The sequence below is a fragment of the Aphelocoma coerulescens genome, chromosome 27 (genome assembly GCF_041296385.1).
Source record: "Aphelocoma coerulescens isolate FSJ_1873_10779 chromosome 27, UR_Acoe_1.0, whole genome shotgun sequence".
Classification (NCBI taxonomy): domain Eukaryota; kingdom Metazoa; phylum Chordata; class Aves; order Passeriformes; family Corvidae; genus Aphelocoma; species Aphelocoma coerulescens.
In genome coordinates this window covers 5,544,322-5,565,858 of record NC_091040.1, presented here as the reverse complement: position 1 = coordinate 5,565,858, position 21,537 = coordinate 5,544,322, and the positions used below count along the sequence as shown (strand labels likewise).

Below are 21,537 nucleotides of genomic sequence, written 5' to 3'. Positions count from 1 at the left end.
TCCAGCATGCAAACACTCCTCATTACACACCACTTGGCTTCCTTGTGCATTCATCTCCAGGAGCCAACATGTTTGTGCCCTGTAATTTTTGTGTAATATCATCTGAACTTTGGCTCTCTACCCACTCTGGTTACTCACAGTCACATGTTCTCTGCTCTCTCCTACACTTTCCCATTGTTTGATCTTTGCTCGAAGCTCTTGGCCAAACCTTGTCTTGTTGCCCTAACACACTGAATATGGCATTTGAAAAATCAACCAACAAAAGCTGCCTCCATGCAGGACTTCAACTCTTGTTCTCCCTTCTTTGGACTGTAAATACTTCGGAGTCCTGGCTCAACAAATGCTATTTTGTCCCAGATCATATCCAGTGGAGTCACTGCATTTCCTGGGACAATTCAAGTTAATAGCTCAGGGGAAGAGCATTGCTGCTTCTTTCCTACTTACAAGGTCCCAAACACTCTGACAGTGAGACCCAGTCAACATCATAAAAAAAACCTAAGAACTTAATCACACTTTCATCCCAAAATCCTTAGTGGTAAGAACTGTTGCCAATAAATCACTCGATGCAAGTGAAATTAATTGTTGATTAAAGCCCATTTATCACCATTTAGTACCACAGAATTCACTCTCTCCTCTACATGAGGCACCTCTTCAGGAAGGTGGGGTAACACAAAGCACATTCATAGGACACACAGAAATCACTGGGAGGGGGAACCCTTTAAAAGCATCTTCACAATGACAAGCAGAAGAAAATAGGCTCTTTCCTTCCCTCCCACACCCCAAGGGGTGTATCCAAACCAGAGCCGGGTCATGAGCACTGCCTGAGTTTCTAAGTCACCTAAAGCCACCAACACAATGAGGAAATAAGGATGAGTCACTTTAACTGCTTTAGGGCCATTAGACCTCCCTGGGTATTAACTACTGGACTGCTCTGTGCAATCCGCCCGAGCACGGAGCGTATTAAGATGTCAGCATGCAGAACATATTCCATATAGCGTCCATTCCTGACAGGAATTAGTGGTTTATTTGATGGACAGACCTAAGTTATCCATGCATTATTTCCAAAGAAAACGTGGCAGCCTCGAGCCCCGCAGCTGGGCTGGAGCTGGGGACACGGCGCTCCCATGGAGCCGGGAGCAGGACACAAAGGAGCAGGACAATGGAGCCGGGAGAGCAGGGGATCCTTTCAGGATGCCTCTGTTCAGCTGTCCTTGGGCTCCTGCTCCAGCAGAGCCCAGTCACACCAGCCTGGTGGTTAATAACACCAGAGATAAGGTGAATTATAAGCCCAACACAAGTCAGATAGCAAGAGCCTAGAATTGGAAAATGCTGCCTGCTCCACCAACCACAGGGACAATGCCTTCAACGCTGTGAATGGAGAAAAATAGGAAAAGATTCTGGCATAAAACCCTGTGGCTCTGCCTGGGAGCATTAAAGCAGGGACGGCTGGGGAGGGAACGGGCAGAATGCAGCTGCTGAGACGTCACAGCAGAAACAATCTATTTATGTCCCTACTGGATTTCAGGACTGGCTCAGGAAGGCACTCAGAAACACTGCTTCGTGAGACCACGCCAATAACAATCTAAAGAAAGCAATTTTGCAGAAAAGCCTTACTATACTCACTGTTATTATTTCTTAAATGCACTGGAAAAGAGCACAGCACGATCATGACTGCTTAACTGCACTTGAAAAGAGCTCAGTGTGCTCCTTAGATATTCAAAAATTAGTTTTACGCTAGGAGAGTACCAGAAAAAGACTCAAAAAAATCACATTTATATTGCATTTACCTTAGAAAATGGAATTTTAAAACACTAAAGCAAATCAGCGACATTTCTGCATATTCTATTTATCCATCAATTCAATCAATAAATCTTAAACTCTAAAAACATTAAGTCAAGCCATAAAATTCAGGGTTGTTACCCACAAGTATCACTTGAAAACATTTAACCAAGCCCACTGCCCATTCCCAAAAGCCTTGCAGGCATTAGGCTGAGAACAGCAGCTGAAATACAGGAATATCCAAAACCAGAAATGAGTGTCCCCAAAAAAGGCCATTTTCTAGTGTGGATAAAGCCAGGGCAGGCCGCGTGAGCTGCAGATCCCAGAATGTTTTGCTCCCGCGGCTGGGAAGCACAGCTGACATTTCCTGCAGCCCTCCCGAGATGGGTCAGCACAGATGCAAGGTCGGAGCACAGGGAACTGGAGCGGCATCTGAGCACAAGGGAGCAAATGCCATCTTGCCAAAATCCTCCCTCCCTGCACGCACACTGCACCTCCACAGAGCAGGGGGAAAAACCCCTCCGATTGCAGAAGCAAATATCCTGTTAAATTTGCAATTTTCTTTTTTAAATGAGATGGAGCAGTTACAAAACCTTTAGATGGATAAGACACCCTCACATCCATCCACTTTTCCCAAAGCTGGCTCCCAGCACTCTTGCAAACATCCCACATCCAGGACACCTGGGTGAATGCCGCCTGTCCAGCACCAGCACAGTGGCCAAGAGGCTCAGGAATCAATCTGCAAAGCCCTGATGGAGCACCAGCCTCTTGCCTGATCCAAAGACCAGGAATTTCAACAAACCACCATCGACACTCATCTCATTTTGTATTTAGTTCTCTTCTGACAAACCTTTCCAGTTCGGGCAGCTGTTTCCAAACATGCTGGTTTCACTTCTCTGCACATGGCCTGAGGGAGAGACACACACCACCTGCAGCTGCAGTGGCACATGTGGGACAGGCAGGAAAAAAAGCCACCCCAGGCATGGGTGAGATACAAGGGGTACAAGTGACAAGGTCTGCCAGTGCTCTGATTTGGTTTATTTGTGGGGCTTCAACACCAACATCACCACTGACCTCACAGCGAGTTCCAGCCAACACCAGCGAGGGAAGGAAGGTGTTAAACCCAAATGCAGCTCCCCACGACTGATCGTTGAGTTTATTACACACAATCAAAATGTAACGGGTTTCTAATACCTCTGCAAGATCCACACCTCCCTACGCAGGCTGACTACAGATCACAGCAGTAATTCATGCTGCCCTTTGCAGCTCGGCAGGGCCTGATGACTCTATACCATGGAAGGGCTCCAAAACGTAATTGATGCAGACAACCATGTTGATGTTTAGAAATCCATCCAAAGAACGCAAAAACAACTCCAGGAAAGTGTAGCTTACAGTGTTTTTTGAATATTCATTACGCAGCCAGAAAAAAACATATTTTTAAGACCAACATGCACCTAGGAGGTGGCTCCTTCTAATCCTGGAAACTTTCTTGGGTCATTTTAAAGGCCACATGGCTTCTCAAAGCTATAAAAAGCAATACAAAAGCAACTTTGTATTGGCACCTGAAAAGCCTTTGTTAATGCTTCCCAGAAGAAAATCATCCTTTTTCCTGTTGTTCCCTGTAGTGTCTGTAAAGACACAAAAACCCCACAGATTCTTTCCTAGCAACACAGAGGTGAAGCATTCCCAAACAACACATTCTCACCACCCTCCACACATTAGGAATTGCTTTCCCAGACCTTTCCCTGCAATACAAGTGGGAAGTACGGACACAGCACATCTGCATACCCCCAGAAACAGCTGAATATTTACAGTCAACATCTTGTGAAAGCTGCAGCAAAACCTCATTTTCAGCAGACACACACATCAATTATTCTGAGAGTACTTAACAGGAAAATCCTCTCAAGTCAATACAACAAAAGCAATCACTTGAGACTCGGAGATTAATTTAAATTGGCAAGGTTTGAAAGAAGCACCTTGGAACTGCACGTTGAGAAGCTGATGGAACCTTTTGTTTACTGGACTAAAAATTAGTTTTGATAAAACTCTTCCTGCTAAATCCAAAAACACTGAAAACCCACTCAGCAGAACACATTTAAGACTAGTCACAGGTCAAGAGGTTTAAACCAGGAAAACATGCATATAAATACCCATTTAGAGATGTCCAAATAAAAACATGTTCTACAGTTCCGAGATAAACAGCTTGTACCACACAAGGAGTGGGAGCCAGAGGCAGGTCCCTGCTTTGCATACTTTGGCACCAAACAAGAACAATTTCATGTCTTTCAGATTCCTTCTGCCGCACCAACACCAGCTGTGGATCTGTTCCAGCACATGAGGGATGCTCTGCAGTCCTTCAGCAAGCTCTACCCAAGAGCCAGCACTGGCCTCACTCACCCAATTTTCTTTTTGCCATTTTTAACATGCCTTGATGCAGAAGCTGCTGCAGCTTCCAGCACCCACATCTTCATGGCTAACCAGGACCTTCAAACAACCACAGAACCATGGAGGGGGTTGGGTGGGGAAGGACCTTCAAGACGATCTTGTTCCATCCCCTGCCATGGGCAGGACACCTTCCACTAGCCCAGGTCACTCCACCTGGCCTTGGACACCTCCCAGGGATGGAGCAGCCACAGCTTCTCTGGGCAACCTGCGCCATCCCCTCCCCACCCTCCCAGGGAGCAATTCCTTCCCCATATCCCATCCAGCCCTGCCCTCTGGCACTGGGAAGCCATTCCCTGTGTCCTGTCCCTCCATCCCTTGTCCCAAGTCCTCTCCAGCTCTCCTGGAGGCCCTGCAAGGGGCTCTGAGCTCTCCCTGGAGCCTTCTCTTCTCCAGGTGAACACCCCAGCTCTCCCAGCCTGGCTCCATGGCAGAGGGGCTCCAGCCCTCGGAGCATCTCCGTGGCCTCCTCTGGACTCTCCAGCAGCTCCACATCCTTCCTGGGCTGGGCCCCAGGGCTGGAGGCAGCTCTGCAGGTGGGGTCCCACCTGAGCAGGGCAGAATTCCCCCCTCACCTGCTGCCCATGGTTGGTTCCTGAGCTGCGAGCACATATGGCTGAGTCACTGAACTTCTCAACAAACAGTATCCCCAAGTCCTTCTCCCCAAGGCTGCTTTCAATCCATTGTCCCTCAGCCTGGATTTGTGCTTGGAATTGACCTGACCCAGGTGCAGGACCTTGCTCTTGCGCTTACTGAACTTCACACACACCCACCTCTCCAGCCTGTCCAGGTGCCTCTGGATGCCACTCCTCCCCTCCAGTGTGTGACCACACTGGACAGTACAAAGCAAAGGGAAACCAGCCTGGTGGGACAGGGTGCTAATCATGTAATTAGGGTTTAATCAATTTACCACTACAAACTTCCAAGCTTTCACAGTATTATCTACCTTTTCTTCCTTACTAGTGTCTGACTTGATAAAGAATTGTTGCTAAACCAGAATCTCACAGAAGATCTCCCCCAGGAGCACGTTAACAGGATTCAAACTTCATTCAATATTTTCATCGATGACCAGAGGGAACAGAGCACCTGCCAGCTCAGTATGCAGATCAGGCAGCCCAACAAAGAGTGAGCAACAGTGAGGACATGTTTGTACAGAGCAACCTGACCCATGTAAGAGTGGCTTCAGCTGCCTAACACCACGTCTGCTTTCACAGAGCCCTGTACAAACACAGCCACAGCACAGGGCTGCACCCAGCAGGCTGAGAAATCCCAGTTAAAACCTCCTCACGCAACACAGTAGCAGAAAGGATAAAAATACAGTCCAAGCGCGTGCAACAAAGGAACAGCAAACAAAAAAAACAGTAAATAGACGTTTATCTCGGTATGTTATAAAGGTAAGAGTCTGCTCTAGACTCCTCTAAGCAAGTTTTCCAGTCACAAGTGTGGACAACTTAGGATGCAGAAAGGTGTAACAACACAAAGGGAGAACAGTGAGAGAATTCAGAGCCATTAAGGCTCTCAGAAGAAGATAAATTGAGCAGAAATGTTGAATATGCCTTCATGTAAGAGGACACAGCACAGTAATGTGTGCTTTGGCATAGCAGAGAAGGACAAAGATGAGCTAACAGCTGAAAATAAAAAAAAACTAGAAGAAATATTAAGGAAAATGCAGCTTAAAATGGCTAAACTACCAGAACAATCTACAAAGGAAAATGTTCCCTATCACCAGTTGTCTTCAAGGGAGAGATACGGCAGCCAAACGCAAACTCCTGGGCTCAGAACTGGGCCAAACAATGGGAATTGAAAGTGATACCTGGATATTTAAAGCCATCATCCTAATATTAACTTCTGGCTTTAAAACTCTGAATGGCCAAAACTTCAAATTAACTGCCCATGGAGCTGCTTGAAAGGAGAAAGTAGCAAGAATTACTACAGGTTTAAAACCATGTGGTAGGAGAAAAGCTTCTGTCAACTGAGGAAGTGCTGCCCTAGAACTGCAGCAGTGCTTTTTATCAGATGAGCTCCTGAAGCTCCACATTCCCACACAGCGGGTGGCAGGAGCCTGGTTGGAGGGGTGGGTTTTATCTCAGAGGGGGTGACTCAGAAGAAGCTGAGGTAGCTCAGCCATGGCTTGTGGGACTGCAGGATAAAGTGTTCCCTTTCCCATTCACTCGGCCTCAGCAATGGAGAACACCGGTGTAGGAGAGAAGTGACAACACAGACCGGGGGAAGAAGGTCTATATAAAATTACCTCACCACCTGAGTCCCAGAAATCCACACTGAAGTTCAGATCCTCCTCTGATGTTCTAAAACTGGAACCAATACTATTTGATCTACTTTAGAACACATTTTCCCCCAGTCTTCTCTGCCCCTCCTTGCTCACACAAGGAGGTTAAAAAAAATCAGTCACAGTTCTGCTGTTCCTGCTTTGCTCAACTGAGAGGTCAGAACGTCCTGCCAAGGAGGTAAGAGATGTATTCTTCCTGTGCTGGGCCCACACCAGAAATATAACCTGAATCGAATGATAAATTGAGATCTCTAAACTATACTAAGAGATCTTTTAAAATCTCAGATTAATCCTTCAGTTAGGAAACACTCCATGGAAAAGGCAAAAGCTGCCTCCTGACTGCTTGCAGCTACTCCCGCCAAAGGCAAATTCACACCCCAGGATCTTGGATCAGTTGAAAGCTCAGCGTAACAGATTTTGCAGAGATTCCAATCCTCATTCCCCCGCATTAAGTTTTTCTTTTACCAATTAGTAAAGGCAGGCAGAGAAAATGACCCTCTTTATCTCTCTGCAGCGCAGACATCAGCTCTCTGTGCCACATCGCCCTGAGCAGCTGGGCCTGCTGAAGGACATGAAAATCAAATGCACTTCCCTGAGGCAGCACCTGAGAAGTGAATTGAAGCTGCAGCCATGGCCACACTCATTAAGGATGGATTCTAAACCTCCTTGCTGCCGGCCCAGCTGTCCGGTAAAGCGCTGCCTAAGCTGCTTGGGAACAGAACTTATCCCTGACATTCTGCCAATTAAAAAGCATAAAATCCCCCTGCCAGCAGTGCTCAGCTCAACCTGCTGGAAGCGACAGGGCCAGAAGCACAGTGATGTGCTGGCTTAGCTCTTCAAATCCTTTGTGGAGGGAAAGAAAAAAAACACCTATCTTCTTGGAATTAGCAGGAATACCCAAGATGAGGTTCAGACTGGCCACACTTCCACCCAGCAGAGAAAACCAGGCACGGTTCTTCCTGCTGGGTGGAAGTGTTATGCCATTGTACAGACTACACAACACCAAAAAACCAAGAGACAGAACAGCCTGTGTTCCGTCTGGCTAATGATGCCAGTAAGTGCAATGTACGTAGGAAGAGGAAATTATTGTACACATAGACACATATGGCTGGTAATATTTCTGCTTCAACAATGAAAAGGAGAAAAATGCAGCAAGAAAACATTTTCTCAACATCTGGGAATAAGTGGGAGCACCACTGGATTTCAGCGAGGGAGACATCCACAATATTTATTCTTTGAGTTTGCATAACTGATCTGAAGAATAAAATCATTGCAAATGCAAAAACAGCACTAAAAATATGTATTTACTTACTGCAGTAGTTTCATATGTTCATACAGATTTCATGAATGCTCCTACAATATTCTGTTAGCACCATTTACAGCTATTGTTTGGAACTCCTCAAAGTTACGGTGGTTCCCATTTGTCTCTGCCAGGGAAGCCCATCAGTCCAGGGGACAGTGGCACAGACAAGTGACAGAGCCTGTGACAGACAAGCTCCCCAGTCCTTCACCCAAAGGACTAAGCTTGTCAGGAACCCAAAAATAACAGTTCTTGTATGGAAAATGGAAAAAGCTTGCGATTTAATTGGATGAGCCACTCAAGAGTTCACTTGCCACTGCAGAGCCTAGAAGAGACAATATCCCTGACCTTCCTTCTCTTGCCTTTCTCCTCCACCAATCCATTTCCCTGTCCAAGGCTCCCAAACGAAGCCCTGTGCTGGCCTGGTAAGGGAAAGATCCCCATTATAGGCAGAGCACAGCTCAAGGCCTTTCTCTGGAGCTGCCATCAGGTTCAGCACCTGCAAAATACACCAGGGGCTTTCCGACTTTCTCTAAGGTTTCGGAGCTAAAAGCAAAAGAGGAAGAGGCTCTAAGCCTTTAGTGTGGCTTCTAAAGCTACAGAGCACAGCAACAGCACAACAATCCTGTGAGGAAAAACCCAAGGGCTGCCTAATCAGCTCACTGCAGTGATATCCTCCAGTGCCATTCGTGCTTCTTTGGTAATTTCAACTTGCAAACCATCCTTAGCTTCGAGGTTCCTTCCACCAAAACACAGAGAGGAGTCACAATAATTTCAGCGTATACAAGCTTTCTCCTCCCTCCACACCATGACCTTTATCCTTAGGGATATGTATGACTTTCTTATCCTTACCCAAGCCACTCTTTTCCACAGGGCTCCTTATAACTCCCTGGGAGGAGCATCACTCCCTCTGCAGCTCTCTTCATGCCCACCACATCACTTTGGCTGCAGCTATAGGAAGATCCCTCACTCCCCCTTATCTCTCCAGTTCTCGGCTGACCTCTCTGCCCAACAACCTTTCTCTCCTCAGCACTTTTCCATGAACTTCAGACCATGGATACCTTCTCTTTCTCAGCTGATTTAGGTCCTTCCTTCCTGATTTTCCTGCAGTGCTGTATGTTTCCATTCCTGTCTCTCCTGATGGCACTGATCTTCCTTCAGTCAGGCACAGGGGAGGGAAGAACAGCTCCCAGCAGCTCTCACCTTTAATCCACTTTTCTCCAGCATATCAGAAGCTCAAAAACCCGAGGATCACCTCTGCTAACCCTGTGCTGCCAGCTCTCCCTTGCCTACAGTGCTCAACTTGCACTCCTGCCAAACTGATCCTCCCAACCCAGACTCTTTCCAGCTTCTCTCCAGAAAGGCAGCTGATAACAATAATGAGAACTCTGAAATGCTTTTTTTTTTCATCCAGTGACTTTTCCATTAGCCACATCACTAATCCCAAGATATTTGCCTTTCTTCCAAACAGCTAAAAGCGTAGGTTTGACCTACACTCTTTACTCCTGACCTTTTGTTTCTCTCCCTCTCTTCAAACTGTTACACATCCCTTCACTCTGAGATCACAAGTAGATCACCTCAGAACAAAACCCAAGAGATCTCCACAGCCTCCCTCCCCATACTGCATCCATCCCTGCTCAAGCTGTGTAATTTTAGAGCCTGTCTCCCTCTGGCCATGCTCCCTGGGACTCACCAGCCTGGCAGGGACACAGGGTCACATCTAGAGTCACCTGCTCCAAGGACAGAAATTTCACCTGCCAAAGAACTACAACTGTGTGAAAAGGGCATCCCTAACACCGACAGAAACACTCCTGGTTTTGCTGTATTTGCAGGCTGGGATTTTCTAGACAAGCACAGGCAGGTATATTCTTACCTATGGCCACAGCAGCCCTGCAAATACCCAGCACAGTGAGCATTTCCTGTATTCCACAGGAATTCCTGTATTCCTCTTATAGCTCAAGCAATCTCTGTCTAAATACAGAGAAGAAAATTCAAAAGTCTTCTCTGGAAGTGACTTCAAACCTTATTTTCCCTTCTTCTTCATCTAAAAGCTTTCCTTCATCAATAGACTATGGAAAAACTGTTAGATTGCCCAGCTGTGAGGGTAGGTGCACAGACCCTTGAGCTCCCAAAATTCAGCGTGACCTTGTCCCAGTCCCCCTCAGATCATCTCTTCCACAGCTCACTCTTTTCACCTTCAGTCCTCCACAAGCCTCAACCAGTTCCAAACTGCTCTTCCCAGGGGACTGATTCCACTTTTCCTTCACAGGAAGCTTTAACACAAAATAAAATGTCTCTCTTCTCCCTGGCATATTTTCAGGCAGGGAAGAACAGAGCAGCGACCCTTCCATAAAACCAAACCCTAACTTTTTATTTTTCACTCTAGTCTATGGGAAAGACAATAAAAGCTTGGTACTTACCACAAAGAAATTCCAATTTAGAACAGTGCCCTTTTTCAAAGTCAAGGGGACACAGGGTTGTGACTTGAGTTATTGTCCCCTGGCACACTCAGCAGCTTCCAAGATCTCAGGATCGGGTAATGGAGCCGAGTTTCCTCCCTGTCATCACCACACGTTCCCCCTGCATGCCCAGAGCCACGACACAGTAACAGGTTTTGCCACTACAATTAGTTTTCTTGCCGTGGGGTTTCCCCATAAAGGGACAGGAACAAGGACATCCAAAGGCAAATCCTTTTGGACACGACTGCCGAGCTCACCCGTTCCCTGGGCACAACCACAGTACCCAACCTGGTTTAGGTTCCCCATCTCTCCCTTACCAAAGGATTACGAGAAATGTGTTTTCAAGCCCAAGATCTGACTCGCTCCACTTCCTGAAACACAAACTTCAAAGCCAAATCAGACCATTTCAGTGTTAATTATGGCTCATTTCTTCATTTAAGGAAATGAAGGATGCAAACGAGCCTATGTTTGGGGCTGTGGCAGGAGCCAAACCTCCATCCTCAGAGCAGGCGATGCCAATAGTGCACACAACCACGCTGGTATTTATTTTCTTATGTGTTTCTAAAACAGTTTAATAACAATTTTTGAAGTCTGCACCCCTTATAACACCCAGAAGCAACATAAGTTAGGCACTCCTGGATGTCCTGACTGCTTCCAAGACTGCACCTTAATGCCAGATTAAGCAGAATTACGCAAACTCCACATTATAAAAACCCTCCCAGGTCTTTGGGTGAAAGGCCCGAGTGAGGATGAACAGCACCATTCCAACGCCAAGCTTCCGAAACAAGGACCCACAGAACAGCTCATCCACGGCTCTCCTCGAGCTGCGTTATCCTCGCTCCTTTTGTTTTCCTTTCTAACCCCGAGACTCTCTCGGGCTGAAGTCAGAGAACAACATGTCATTGTTCAAGCTTAATGAGTCAACGTTAATTTTCCCATTGTTTATTTAAACCCCCTTTAAAACAGCATCAGTGGCGTTAATTACGCTGAAATACTAATGTTGTGTTGGGGGGGCCGGGTGAGAGAAGGAAGAGGCGTTTTCCACAGAGAAGCGGGTCGCTGGCAGATGTTCGGACGGCGCGGTGCGGATCTCCGGGGGAGTGATCCGACCCCTCACAGGGAAGTGGGTGATCCCCTCATCGGGGAGCTGGTTCCCTCACTGGGAAGGGGCCCAACCCCTCACGGGGGTGGTCGGTCCCATCGCAGGTGGAGGACTGATCCCCTCACCGTTCTCCCCCGCCGGCCCCTCCGCCGGGTCGGCCCCTCGCCGCCGCCGTCGCAACACGCCACCCGCTGCCTCCCGCCCCCGGGCCGCTCTCCCCTGCCTCAGGTCACCTTGACAGCCAGCCCTGGCCCCCCGCACTCCCCTCTGTGCCGCTCCCCGCCGCGGCGCAGCGCCGGGCCCGCGCACAAAGCCCCGGCCGTTGGGGGAGGGCGACCAAACCCGGCCTGAGAGACCGCGGTCGCGCGGGGCGGCGCGAGGGAAGTACCTGGAAGTCCCTGTCCTCGTTGAAGCGGGAGAACCTGTCCGCCATTTCGCGCCGGCCCGACCCGGCCCGGCCCCGCTCCGGCCGCCGCCGCCTCCGCCCTCAGCGCCGCCCGCCTGCACCGCCCCCGCCGCACCGCGCATGCGCCGCCCGCCGATCACGTGCGCAGCAAAGCGGGTCACGTGACCGACAACGAGGGGTTCCCTCACGACGGCGCCACCGCGCGGAGCGGCGGAGAAGAGCGGCTACTGCAGCGGGGCCCGGCGGGGCGGCGGCGGCGGCGGCGGCAGGACCGGCCCGCAGACAGCGGCACGTCGGGGATCGGCACACCGAGGGGACGGAACCGGCTCGCACGGCCGGCCGCGCCCTCCAGGCTGCGCCGCGACAGGTCACGTCCCGCCGAGCCGCGCTGCGCGTCTGGCTGCAGATGGCAACGCGCATGTGCACCCCGGCGGCCAATGGCAGCGCGAGCGACGACACGCGCGCGCCCGACAACCAATGAGGGCGCGAGCAGCGCACGCGCGTGCCTAGCAGCCAATTAGGGCGCGAGCTGCCGCGCAGCGCGGGGCTCCCTTTCCCGCCCCCTGTTGCGCGCATGTGCAAAGCCGTCACACGGCGAGGGCTCGACCCGGGGAACGGAGAGCGCGAGCCCCCCGTCAGCGTTCCCGCCCTCCCGGCTCGAGCCAATGGGAGCTGCCCCAGTCGCTTGAATGATGGCCGTGCGAGCCAATGGGAGCGCGGGCTCTCCACCGCTCCTCGGTGTGCGCCTCGGGCCGTGCCGCCTGCCGGGGCGGCGCATGCGCAGAGCCGGCTCGGCGGGGCCCGCGCGGGGGGTGGCTGAGGGCGGCCCGGAGCCCTCGGCGCTGGGAGCGGCCCCGGGCCTGGGGCGAGCCCTGGCGGGGGTAACAGTGCCCGCGCCCAGCCCTGAGGTGGGGGCCAGCACAAATCCTGAGGCGGATCGCGGTGCTCAGAGCCAGCCCCGAGGGGCAGCCCAGGGCCCGGCGGAGCCGTGCTCGTGTCCCTGGCTCCTGCCCCAGCCCTCCGGCCGGGCTGCAGGAGCCTCTCCTCGTCCCTTGGTGGGAAGTGTGTGCCCGGCTCGTGCAGCCACAGCCATCCTTCTCTGCAGTGGCACAGCAGCAATGCCGTGGGCAATACCGGGAGGCTGGGGGCCGGTGCGAGGTTAGGGGCTGGAGTCTTCGTCTGGTTTTGGGATCGGGTCTAGGATCTAGATCTGGGTCTGGATTTGGGGGCCAGGGCTGGCGACCTGGGGCTGAAGGATGGATTTGGGGGCCTTGGCTGGTTTCGGGGTCTAGGTCTGGGTCTGGATTTGCGGGCTAGGGCTGCGTTTGGAGTCTGGGTCTGGGATCTGGGTCTAGGTTTGAAGTTTGGGTCTGGGTCTGCAGAGGTCTCTGCTCCTCCATCCCCCAGCACAGCTGTCACCAGCTGTCCCTGAGCACAGTGCCGTGTGTCGCCGGCCCTCCGCCCGCCCTGACAGCAGGAAAAACGGATCCCATCTGTCTCCATTCATTCCCTGCTTTCCCTCTCTCCGCAGCAGCCTCTCTTCCCGGGCCCTGCTGCCCTCTGCCGCCTTTCAGGGCAGGCTGAGGGAGAGGAGTTCGGGATCGGGGCTGGCTGCAGTGTGTTCTCCGTGCCTCCGTGTGCCACCAGACCTGGCCCTGAGGGGCCGCCTGTGCCCTGCGCAGCGAGGCAGCGAGTGCTGAAGCAGTGGTTGTGCTTTCTGCTCCGCGGAGTAGCTCTAGACTCGATCTGTCCCTACAGTGAACCAGGCTGGCCTGTGCTGCCAGAACTCCTGCGTGGAACACGTGCCTCTCTCTTGTTAGGAGGGAATGCTGTGCTCAGCCCACTGCCCCACCGCAGCAGCCCTTTGGGAATGCCCCCAGGATTGCCTGGAAATTAAAACCTCCCAGGAAAGGGAGGTTGTGGATGCCCCAAGCCTGGCAAGTCTCAAAGCCAGGTTGGGTAAGGCCTTGAGCAACCTGCTCTAGGGGGAGGTGTCCCTGCCCATGGAGGGGGGGTGGGACTAGATGGTCTTTAAGGTCCATCCCAACCCCTTAACATCCTATGATTCTAATTGTGGCTCTCTCCTGGGACCAGCCAGCCCTGTGTGCTGAGAAGGACTTGCTGGCTGTGGCTGGGACCTCTGCATTGCAGGGTGGCTGTGAGAGCCTTTGCTGGGCAGAAACAATCTCGAATTTCCTCCTCATTGCCCTAAGAAAGTCCAGTTGACGCTCTGCCTGTCTGCTTTGCTCAACGTGCCACAAAAGCCCCAGTGTCCCATGTCAGGTCTGTGGTCCCCTCCTTGTCCTCCCAAAGCACCCAGCTGGGTCCAGGTGGGCAGGATTGGACTGGGACCCCTGCCCAGGGAGTGTGGCCATACTCTGTGGAGCAGCCCTGTGGGTGACTTGGTCAAATGGACACAAGGGTCCTGCACCCTTGGGCCCAGTACAGGGGCTGTGCCCACAACAGGGAGCTCCTGCCCCACCCCAGCGGTCACTGGGACCCCCACCCACCATGGGGTGCTGGGCAGACAAGGCCCTGCAGGGAGATGGGGCTGTGTCAAGGTGGGATGAACCTGGAACAGGGAATGTGGGTACTCCTGGGGAGGATGGCAGCCCTCTTGGCAGGACCCAGCTGTGGTGGTGTCCTTTGCCCCATCTCAACATCCCCCCCACCCCACTAGGTGCACAAAGCTGGTGCTCATCATCACCCATGGGTGGGGGCACCCAGCCCTGCCTGCCTGGGCTTTGGGAACCTGGCACTCCAGGGGTGCTGAGCTCAGAGCAGGGGTGCTCCGGGGGCTGGGCGCCCACAGTGCTGCCCGAGGCCTCTCAGCCCTGTTTGTGTCCCTTGGTGCCAAAAGGGTGAGCTGGGACAGTCCCTGGGCTTCTCTGCCTGAGGTGCCCAAGGGGCACAGTGTCCCCAGCGCAGGGGACCCCAGAGCCCAGCATGGGCAGAGGCCCCTCTCTGCATCCACCAGAGCCCCTCTTCTCTGGGGCCCTCTCTGGGCTGTGCTCCCCAGCCCTGCTGCCACAGGAGCAGGAGGGAGGCTGGGAATTAATGCCCCCTCCCCCCCCACTTGGCAGTGCCCCACACCAAGGGCCTGTGCTGCTGGGGACATGTGCTCACCAACCAGGACCTGTGGCTGTTGGGGGACACATCAGCCCCGCTCTGGTACCCTCTAGCCTGGAGGGACTGGCACAGGGACAGCTCCGTGTCGCACTGGGCACAGGGACAACTCGGTGTCCTTGTTGGGAACAACTTCATGCCACTGTGAGACACAGGGACAGCTCAGTGTCCACACTGGGCACAGGGACAACTCTGTCCCCGTTGGGCATGGGGACAGCTCAATGTCCCTGTGTCAGCTCTGTGCCCCCACTGGGCTGGGACAGTTGGAATGGCTGTGTGACACCATGGAGTGTGACACTTCTGGTCGTGCTGAGCCCACTCCACCCTACAGGGGTGTTCGGTTGCTGCTGGGGGACAGATGGGCACTCAGGGGACCCTGAGAGTCACCAAAGGCCAGTGGCATGGGCTTACTGGTGTCCCCACACCCAGCCCTGACACAGGAGGGTATAAATAGCAGCTCTGTCACCTCCTGTCACATGCCCAGTGCTGGCAGGTCCCCTGCCCCCAGCCGGGGGCACAGCTGTTCTGGGGAGAGGGAGAGATGGCCAAGGGGGCACCCCATCCCTCCTGCGCTTCCACCACAGGGGCCAGCGACAGACCACGAACAGTTCCCAGGGAGCACCCAGGGGTCCAGGCTGTTCCTGTGGGGCATCACTGTCACTGCCCCAGAAACACAGACCCCAACCCAGCATGGGGACAGAGCCGAGATGGCCGTACCATGCCCACCCCCACAATGTAGGGTCCCTGCGCCCCATGGGGACCCATTGCCAGCTCCAGGTGCTTCCCTGGGAACTTATAGGGCATTTCCAACCCCAAAGCAGAGCAAAAAGGGAAACTTCCCCCCCCCCCCCGATCCCACACGCTCCATGGGCAGAAATGGTCACTGCGGTCCCCAGGCGGCTCTAAAAATACCCGAGCCCTGACAGTGACAGCTGCAGCCGGGCCAGGGGGACCCGCAGGGGGCCGGGGCTGGCAGCCCCGGGTGTCCCCTCCCTGCCAGGACAGCCCTTGGTGCTTTCCACACTCCATTTCGGGGACCCCCAGGCTCTCGCCCCGCTGCCCCCGTGTCCCAGCAGGACGGTGCCATGGGGCAGTGGCCGTGTGCCCGCTGTGCCCACCCCGGCCACGCGGCCTGGCCGCCGGCACACGGCCGTCACGGCACGGTGGCAGTGGCGCTGGCCGTCCCCGGCCTCCCCGAAGCCCCTAATCCATCTCTCGCAGCAGGAGATGCCTAAGCTGCCTTTTCATGCCGGCTCCTCCGCGCGCGGCCTCGTGCGCTCTCAATGCCGGCGCTGGCAGGAGATGTGTCGGACAAGCCGAGGGGATCCCTCCCCCGCCAGCAAGGTCAAGGTGTGCTTAAGCCACTTTCCCCTGCGCCCGCCCCGGCGGGCTCCGTGCCCCGCTGGCACCGGGGGTGGCTTTGGGGGACACCATGGCATTGGGGTCTCACCACCCTGAGGGATCCAGGCAGCCAGACCCATATTGTGCTGAGGGCTCATCCCCCAGCTCCTCACAGCCACTCTCGGGGTCACTCACCAGCTCCCTGGTCCCAGCCAGGGACCCTCTGTGGTCGTTGGCTGAAGCTGTGCCCACTGCCTACCAGGCTGCCCCCAGGGCTGGGGCACCCCAGGGCTCACCCCACAGCTGCCCTAGGGCTTGGCTCACCCCACATGCACCCCAGGGCTCATCTCTGCCCCCCAACCCCCCGCGCAGTGCTGCTCACAGACCCCTCCCACCCACGGAGCCACTGCAGACCATCAGACCAGTTTAGACCAGTACAAACCAGGCCTGAGCACTACTCTCCCTAGCCCACAGGGTAGAGAGCATGTGTGTGTGTGTCAGTCTGCGTGTTTGTGTGCACACGTGTGTGTGTGTGTGCACTGTCTGTGTGTGTGTGCAGTGTGTCTGTATCTGTGTGCACACGTGTGTGTGTGCACTGTGTGTGTTTGTGTGCACACGTGTGTGTGCACTGTGTGTGTGTGCACTCTGTGTGTGCGCTCTGTGTGTGTGCAGTGTCTGTGTGCACTGTGTCTCTGTGTGTGTGCACTGTGTGTGCACTCTGTGTGTGTGTACTGTGTCTCTCTGTGTGCACACGTGTTGTGTGCGCACTGTGTGTGTGTGTGCACTGTGTGTGCACTGTCTGTGTGTGTGCACTGTGTGCACACGTGTGTGTGTGTGTGCACTGTGTCTGTGTGTGTGTGCACTGTCTGTGTGTGTGCACTGTGTGTGCACTCTGTGTGTGTGCAGTGTCTGTGTGCACTCTCTGTGTGTGTGCACTGTGTGTGCACTCTGTGTGTGTGTACTGTGTCTCTCTGTGTGCACACGTGTTGTGTGCGCACTGTGTGTGTGTGTGTGTGCACTGTGTGTGTGCAGTGTCTGTGTGTGTGCACTGTGTGCACACGTGTGTGTGTGTGTGTGCACTGTGTCTGTGTGTGTGTGCACTGTCTGTGTGTGTGCACTGTGTGTGTTAGTCTGTGTGCACACGTGTGTGTGCACTGTGTGTGTGCAGTGTCTGTGTGCACTGTGTCTCTGTGTGTGTGCACTGTGTGTGCACTCTGTGTGTGTGTACTGTGTCTCTCTGTGTGCACACGTGTTGTGTGCGCACTGTGTGTGTGTGCACTGTGTGTGCACTGTCTGTGTGTGTGCACTGTGTGCACACGTGTGTGTGTGTGTGCACTGTGTCTGTGTGTGTGTGCACTGTCTGTGTGTGTGCACTGTGTCTCTGTGTGTGTGTGCACTTGTGTGCCTGCTCATGCCCATGTGTGCAGGGCCCCCACAGTGCCCGTGCCCAGGACCCCGTGTCACTCCTGTTCCCTTGGTGACAGACCCCCATCCTCTGCTGGCACCTCGCGCCCGCCGCCAGCCAGGGCCTTTGTGCCTGGTTTTAATTAGAGGCTCTTAAGTGTGAAACAAAGGGCTGGGGGGCCCTTCCCTTCCTCTGCGCTCCTGGGGGACCCCCGGGGTCCCCGTCCTGCCTGGCATCGCCTGCCACAGCCCCTCCATTCCCCACTTCTGCTCCTGCCATCCTCTGTGCCCATCCCTAAGGGACACGTAGTGCAAACTGGTGCTGCCAGTGCCCCCTCAAAGTATAGTCCTCCAGACTGGTGCTGGCCACCAGCCCTGCATAGGGCCATGCATGGGGCCTGTGCCAGCCATGGTCCTGCCCCCAGTGTCACTCCCAGGCCACCTGACCAGAAAGAGGCCACCAGCCTGTGGCTGGGCTAGGGTGCTGCTGGGGGTCCAAGGACCCCCATCCTTGGCCTTGATGGGTGCAGGGAGGACCCCACAAGCACCCTGGCACCTCATGGTGCTGGAAGAATCCCAGGACAGGGCCTGCATGGGCACCATGTCCTGCTCCACTAGGGACATGGGAGCCACCAGCCTCTTGTAGGTGGTGGTACCCATGGGCCTCCGGGAGCAGAGGACTGGAAACACTGGGTGCCCACCAGCCTCCCCCAGTGCTGTACCGGGATGAAGTGAGGGTGGAGCAATGGAAGGATTGGGAGTCCTGGGTGCCCCCCACCCTAAGCAGCTCTGGGAGGACATGAAGGGGAGCTGGGGGGAAGAGCTGGGTTTAGTCCCATATTCCCAGTAAAGCCCAGTCTGGGCAGCACCCACCCTCTCCCACTGGGTGCAAGCATTGGTCGTTGTCTTCACAGTGTTTCCTGCACCCAGGATACCAACCCCAGTGTTCTCTGGGAAGCTTTGGGCAGCACCCTCTGCCACCCCTCATGCCCCTGGCAGGTCCTGGGGATGGGGCTGGGAGCCTGGTGACAGGGACAAGTGGTATCAACAGGATTCCTTGGCCACTCTGAATGTCCCTGTGAGGGGACACCCCTGAGCAGGCAGCAACCCCCTGGCTGCCTCCTTGGGGTGTCCCCTGACACCCCTAGCCCACCCAGGGGTTCCTTTTGGGGCTGACTGGTGGGTCTGCTCTGGGTTTCGCCCTCCCCAGGAGGCCTTGGCACCCACTCTAGGATGAACCATGTCCCAGTGTGTCCCTGGAGGCTCTGGGGACCCTTGTCCTGAGCCACCACCACCCAGGAGGACAGGGAGCATGGAGACAGCCTCTGCAACCCCCTCTGGAAGTGAAACCCCCCCCATCTCCGGAAAGAAGCCAAAATCCGAAGTGTTTAGGAAGCCAAGATCCACGTGGCTGTGCAGACACCCCTGCACCCCTCCGTCCCTGTCCCTGTGGGCCTGGGGGACACGGCGGGGGTCACCCAACCAGACCGTGCCGCCACAGGGCCGAGAGGAGCAGCGGCCGGAGCAGCCGCCCCGCGTTCCCACTGCAGCCGGGGAGCGGGAATGGGAGCGGGAACGGGCCGGAGGCAGCGCTGGCCGAGCTCCGGGCTCCGGGCTCGGCCCCCGCCACCGGCGCCGTGCCAGCCCCTTTCCGCCGCCTCCCGCCCGGGACCACCGGGCACCCACCGACCCCGGCCGTGCCCGGGCACACGGCGGGGCCCAAAGGCAGCACCCCTGGATGCCCCATCGGGGACAGCCGGCCCTGGCTCCCATCTCACCGCCTCACCCCAGAGCACCCCCGGAGCCTCCGCCAGCCCCGGGAGCGGGGAGAGCCTCCGGCAGCCCCGCGGGGACACCCGGCACGTCCGGGCCGGGGAGGCTGGCGGGGAGGGGGGCCCGGCAGCATCGTGTGTCCCGTCTTTCCCCCCCAGGCTTTGATTTTGGAGCCCCCCCCCGCCCTTCCCCCTCGGCCAGGAGCCGCAATGGTTTCAATTACGCTCTGAAAGGCGGTGGGGCCCCCTCTTTTCACGGCAGCCCGGGTCTCCTGCTCACAACAAAAGCTTAAGTTACAGGAAAGGGAGAGAAAGGGAGGGAGGACGCGGAGGGAGGGAGGGAAGGGGGCTGCCAGAAGCCCCCCAGCCCCCCAAAACCGAGCGGACGGGGGCAGGGGACTGCCCACCACAGCCCCCCAGCTGCCCTCGCCTTGGGAAGGGCAGCCCCCCATCCTGGTGCTGAAATTTGGGGTGATCGCCCACAGTTTCTTTTCCTGATGAGGGTCTCCAGTGTGTCCCAGTCTCTCCCAGTGTGTCTCAGTCCCTGCAGTGTGTGCTTGACCCCCCTGGTGTGTCCTGTGACCCCCCTGTGCTTGACCTGCCTGTGTCCCAACAGTCTCAATGTGTCTTGGATGCCCCCAGCACGGCCTGGGTCCCCCTGCTGTGTCCCAGTGTCCTCCACAGTGTGTTCCAGTGTTTCCCCAGTGTGTTCCAATCCCCCCCAGTGTGTCCCAGATCCCCCCAGCATGTCCTGGATCCTCCCAGTGTGTCCTGGTTCCCTCCAGGCATAGCCCTGTCCCTCTCTGGCATGTCCGAGACTCGCCCCGCAGTGTGTCCCAGTCCCTGCCAGTGCGTCCCAGCCCCAACATGTGTCCCAGTTCCCCACAGTGTGTCCCAGTCCCCCAGGCCTCTGTCACTGCCCTGTTTTTGGGGACAGAGGTTCCCTTCACCACAACCTCAGTTGGGGTGGGAGGTGTGGGACTGGGGAGAGGTAGGGCAGGGTACAGGATGTTTCCCACCACGCCCCACTGATTTGGGGACACCCCTGGCTGTGCAGTAGCCTTGTGGGGGTGCAGCACCCCAGGGTGGCCATGGACAACCCACAGGGTGGTGGCACTGCCTGGCTGACACCTGGGGACAAGGGATGTTGGGGTCGATGCACCCCTGTTCTGGAGGCCTCCAGTAGGGCATGGGAGCTAATCCTGCCCCACTGCACCCTAAAGTGGGACCTGGGGGCAGTGGGGGACCCCCTACAGCATGTCAGGAGGGATGTGGGTCTTAGGCGGAGGAGAAGTCCCACAGGTCATGGTGGGGGGGTTACACACCTGAGGAGTGCAGAGGGGGCACAGGACACGGAGGGAGTGCAGAGGCCACAGCGGGGCTAGGGAACGTGGCGGGGCATGGAGGGGACACAGGGGGCAGGGGACACGGAGGGGTGCAGAGCACTCGGGGGGCACAGGGTACATGGGAGGCGCAGGGAACAGGGTAGGGGCACAGGGCAGAGGTACAGTGGACACGGGGGTTGTCAGGAGACGGGGGGAAAAGCAGGGGACACGGGGGGACACAGGAGAGCAGGGCACACAGAGCGGGGACCAAGGGGAGACGGGGCACGGGGGGGCACAGGGGACACGGAGGGCAGAGGCCACAACGTGGCTTGCGGACACGGGGCACAGGGGACACGGGGGCACAGGGGACACGGGAGGGCCGTTTCCCCGCGGCCCCGGCCCGACCCCACCCACGGGGGGAGTTGGGGGAGTTTGCACGACTCGAAAAAAGTTTGCGGGGGGGGGCGGGGGCGGTGACCCCGGGACGGGGCGTGGTCTGGTGGGCGTGGCCAGGGCCGGTGGGGGCGTGGCAGCCGTGCCGTTTGAATGTGATTGGCCGAGCGGGCGGGGCGGGGCCGCGGGGGGCGGGGCGAGGGGCGCTGGCCCCGCCCGGCGGGGACGCGGCGCTGCCCCGCACAAAGGCGGCGGGAGCGTCCGGTGCGGCCGCTCCGCTCCCCGCGCCCCGGGACCCCGGCACCCCCCGGCACCCCCCCGGCACCCCCCCGGCACTCCCCGGGACCCTCCTCCCGCCCCCCTCCCGGCACCACCGCCCGCCCGCGGCTCCGGGACCCGGC

At 55.9% G+C, this 21,537-nt stretch overlaps 1 protein-coding gene across 1 annotated transcript in view; it reads right to left on the bottom strand.

Annotated features, from left to right (window-relative positions):
- The window catches only part of GPATCH8 (G-patch domain containing 8), a 56,903-nt gene extending 44,769 nt beyond the window's left edge, over positions 1 to 12,134 (bottom strand). Inside the window, exon 1 of the mRNA XM_068996786.1 lies at positions 11,758 to 12,134. Within this exon, the coding sequence (XP_068852887.1) occupies positions 11,758 to 11,802 (45 nt within the window). The 5' untranslated portion in view covers positions 11,803 to 12,134. The remainder of the gene's footprint in view (positions 1 to 11,757) is intronic.
- Between the last annotated feature and the right edge of the window lie 9,403 nt (positions 12,135 to 21,537).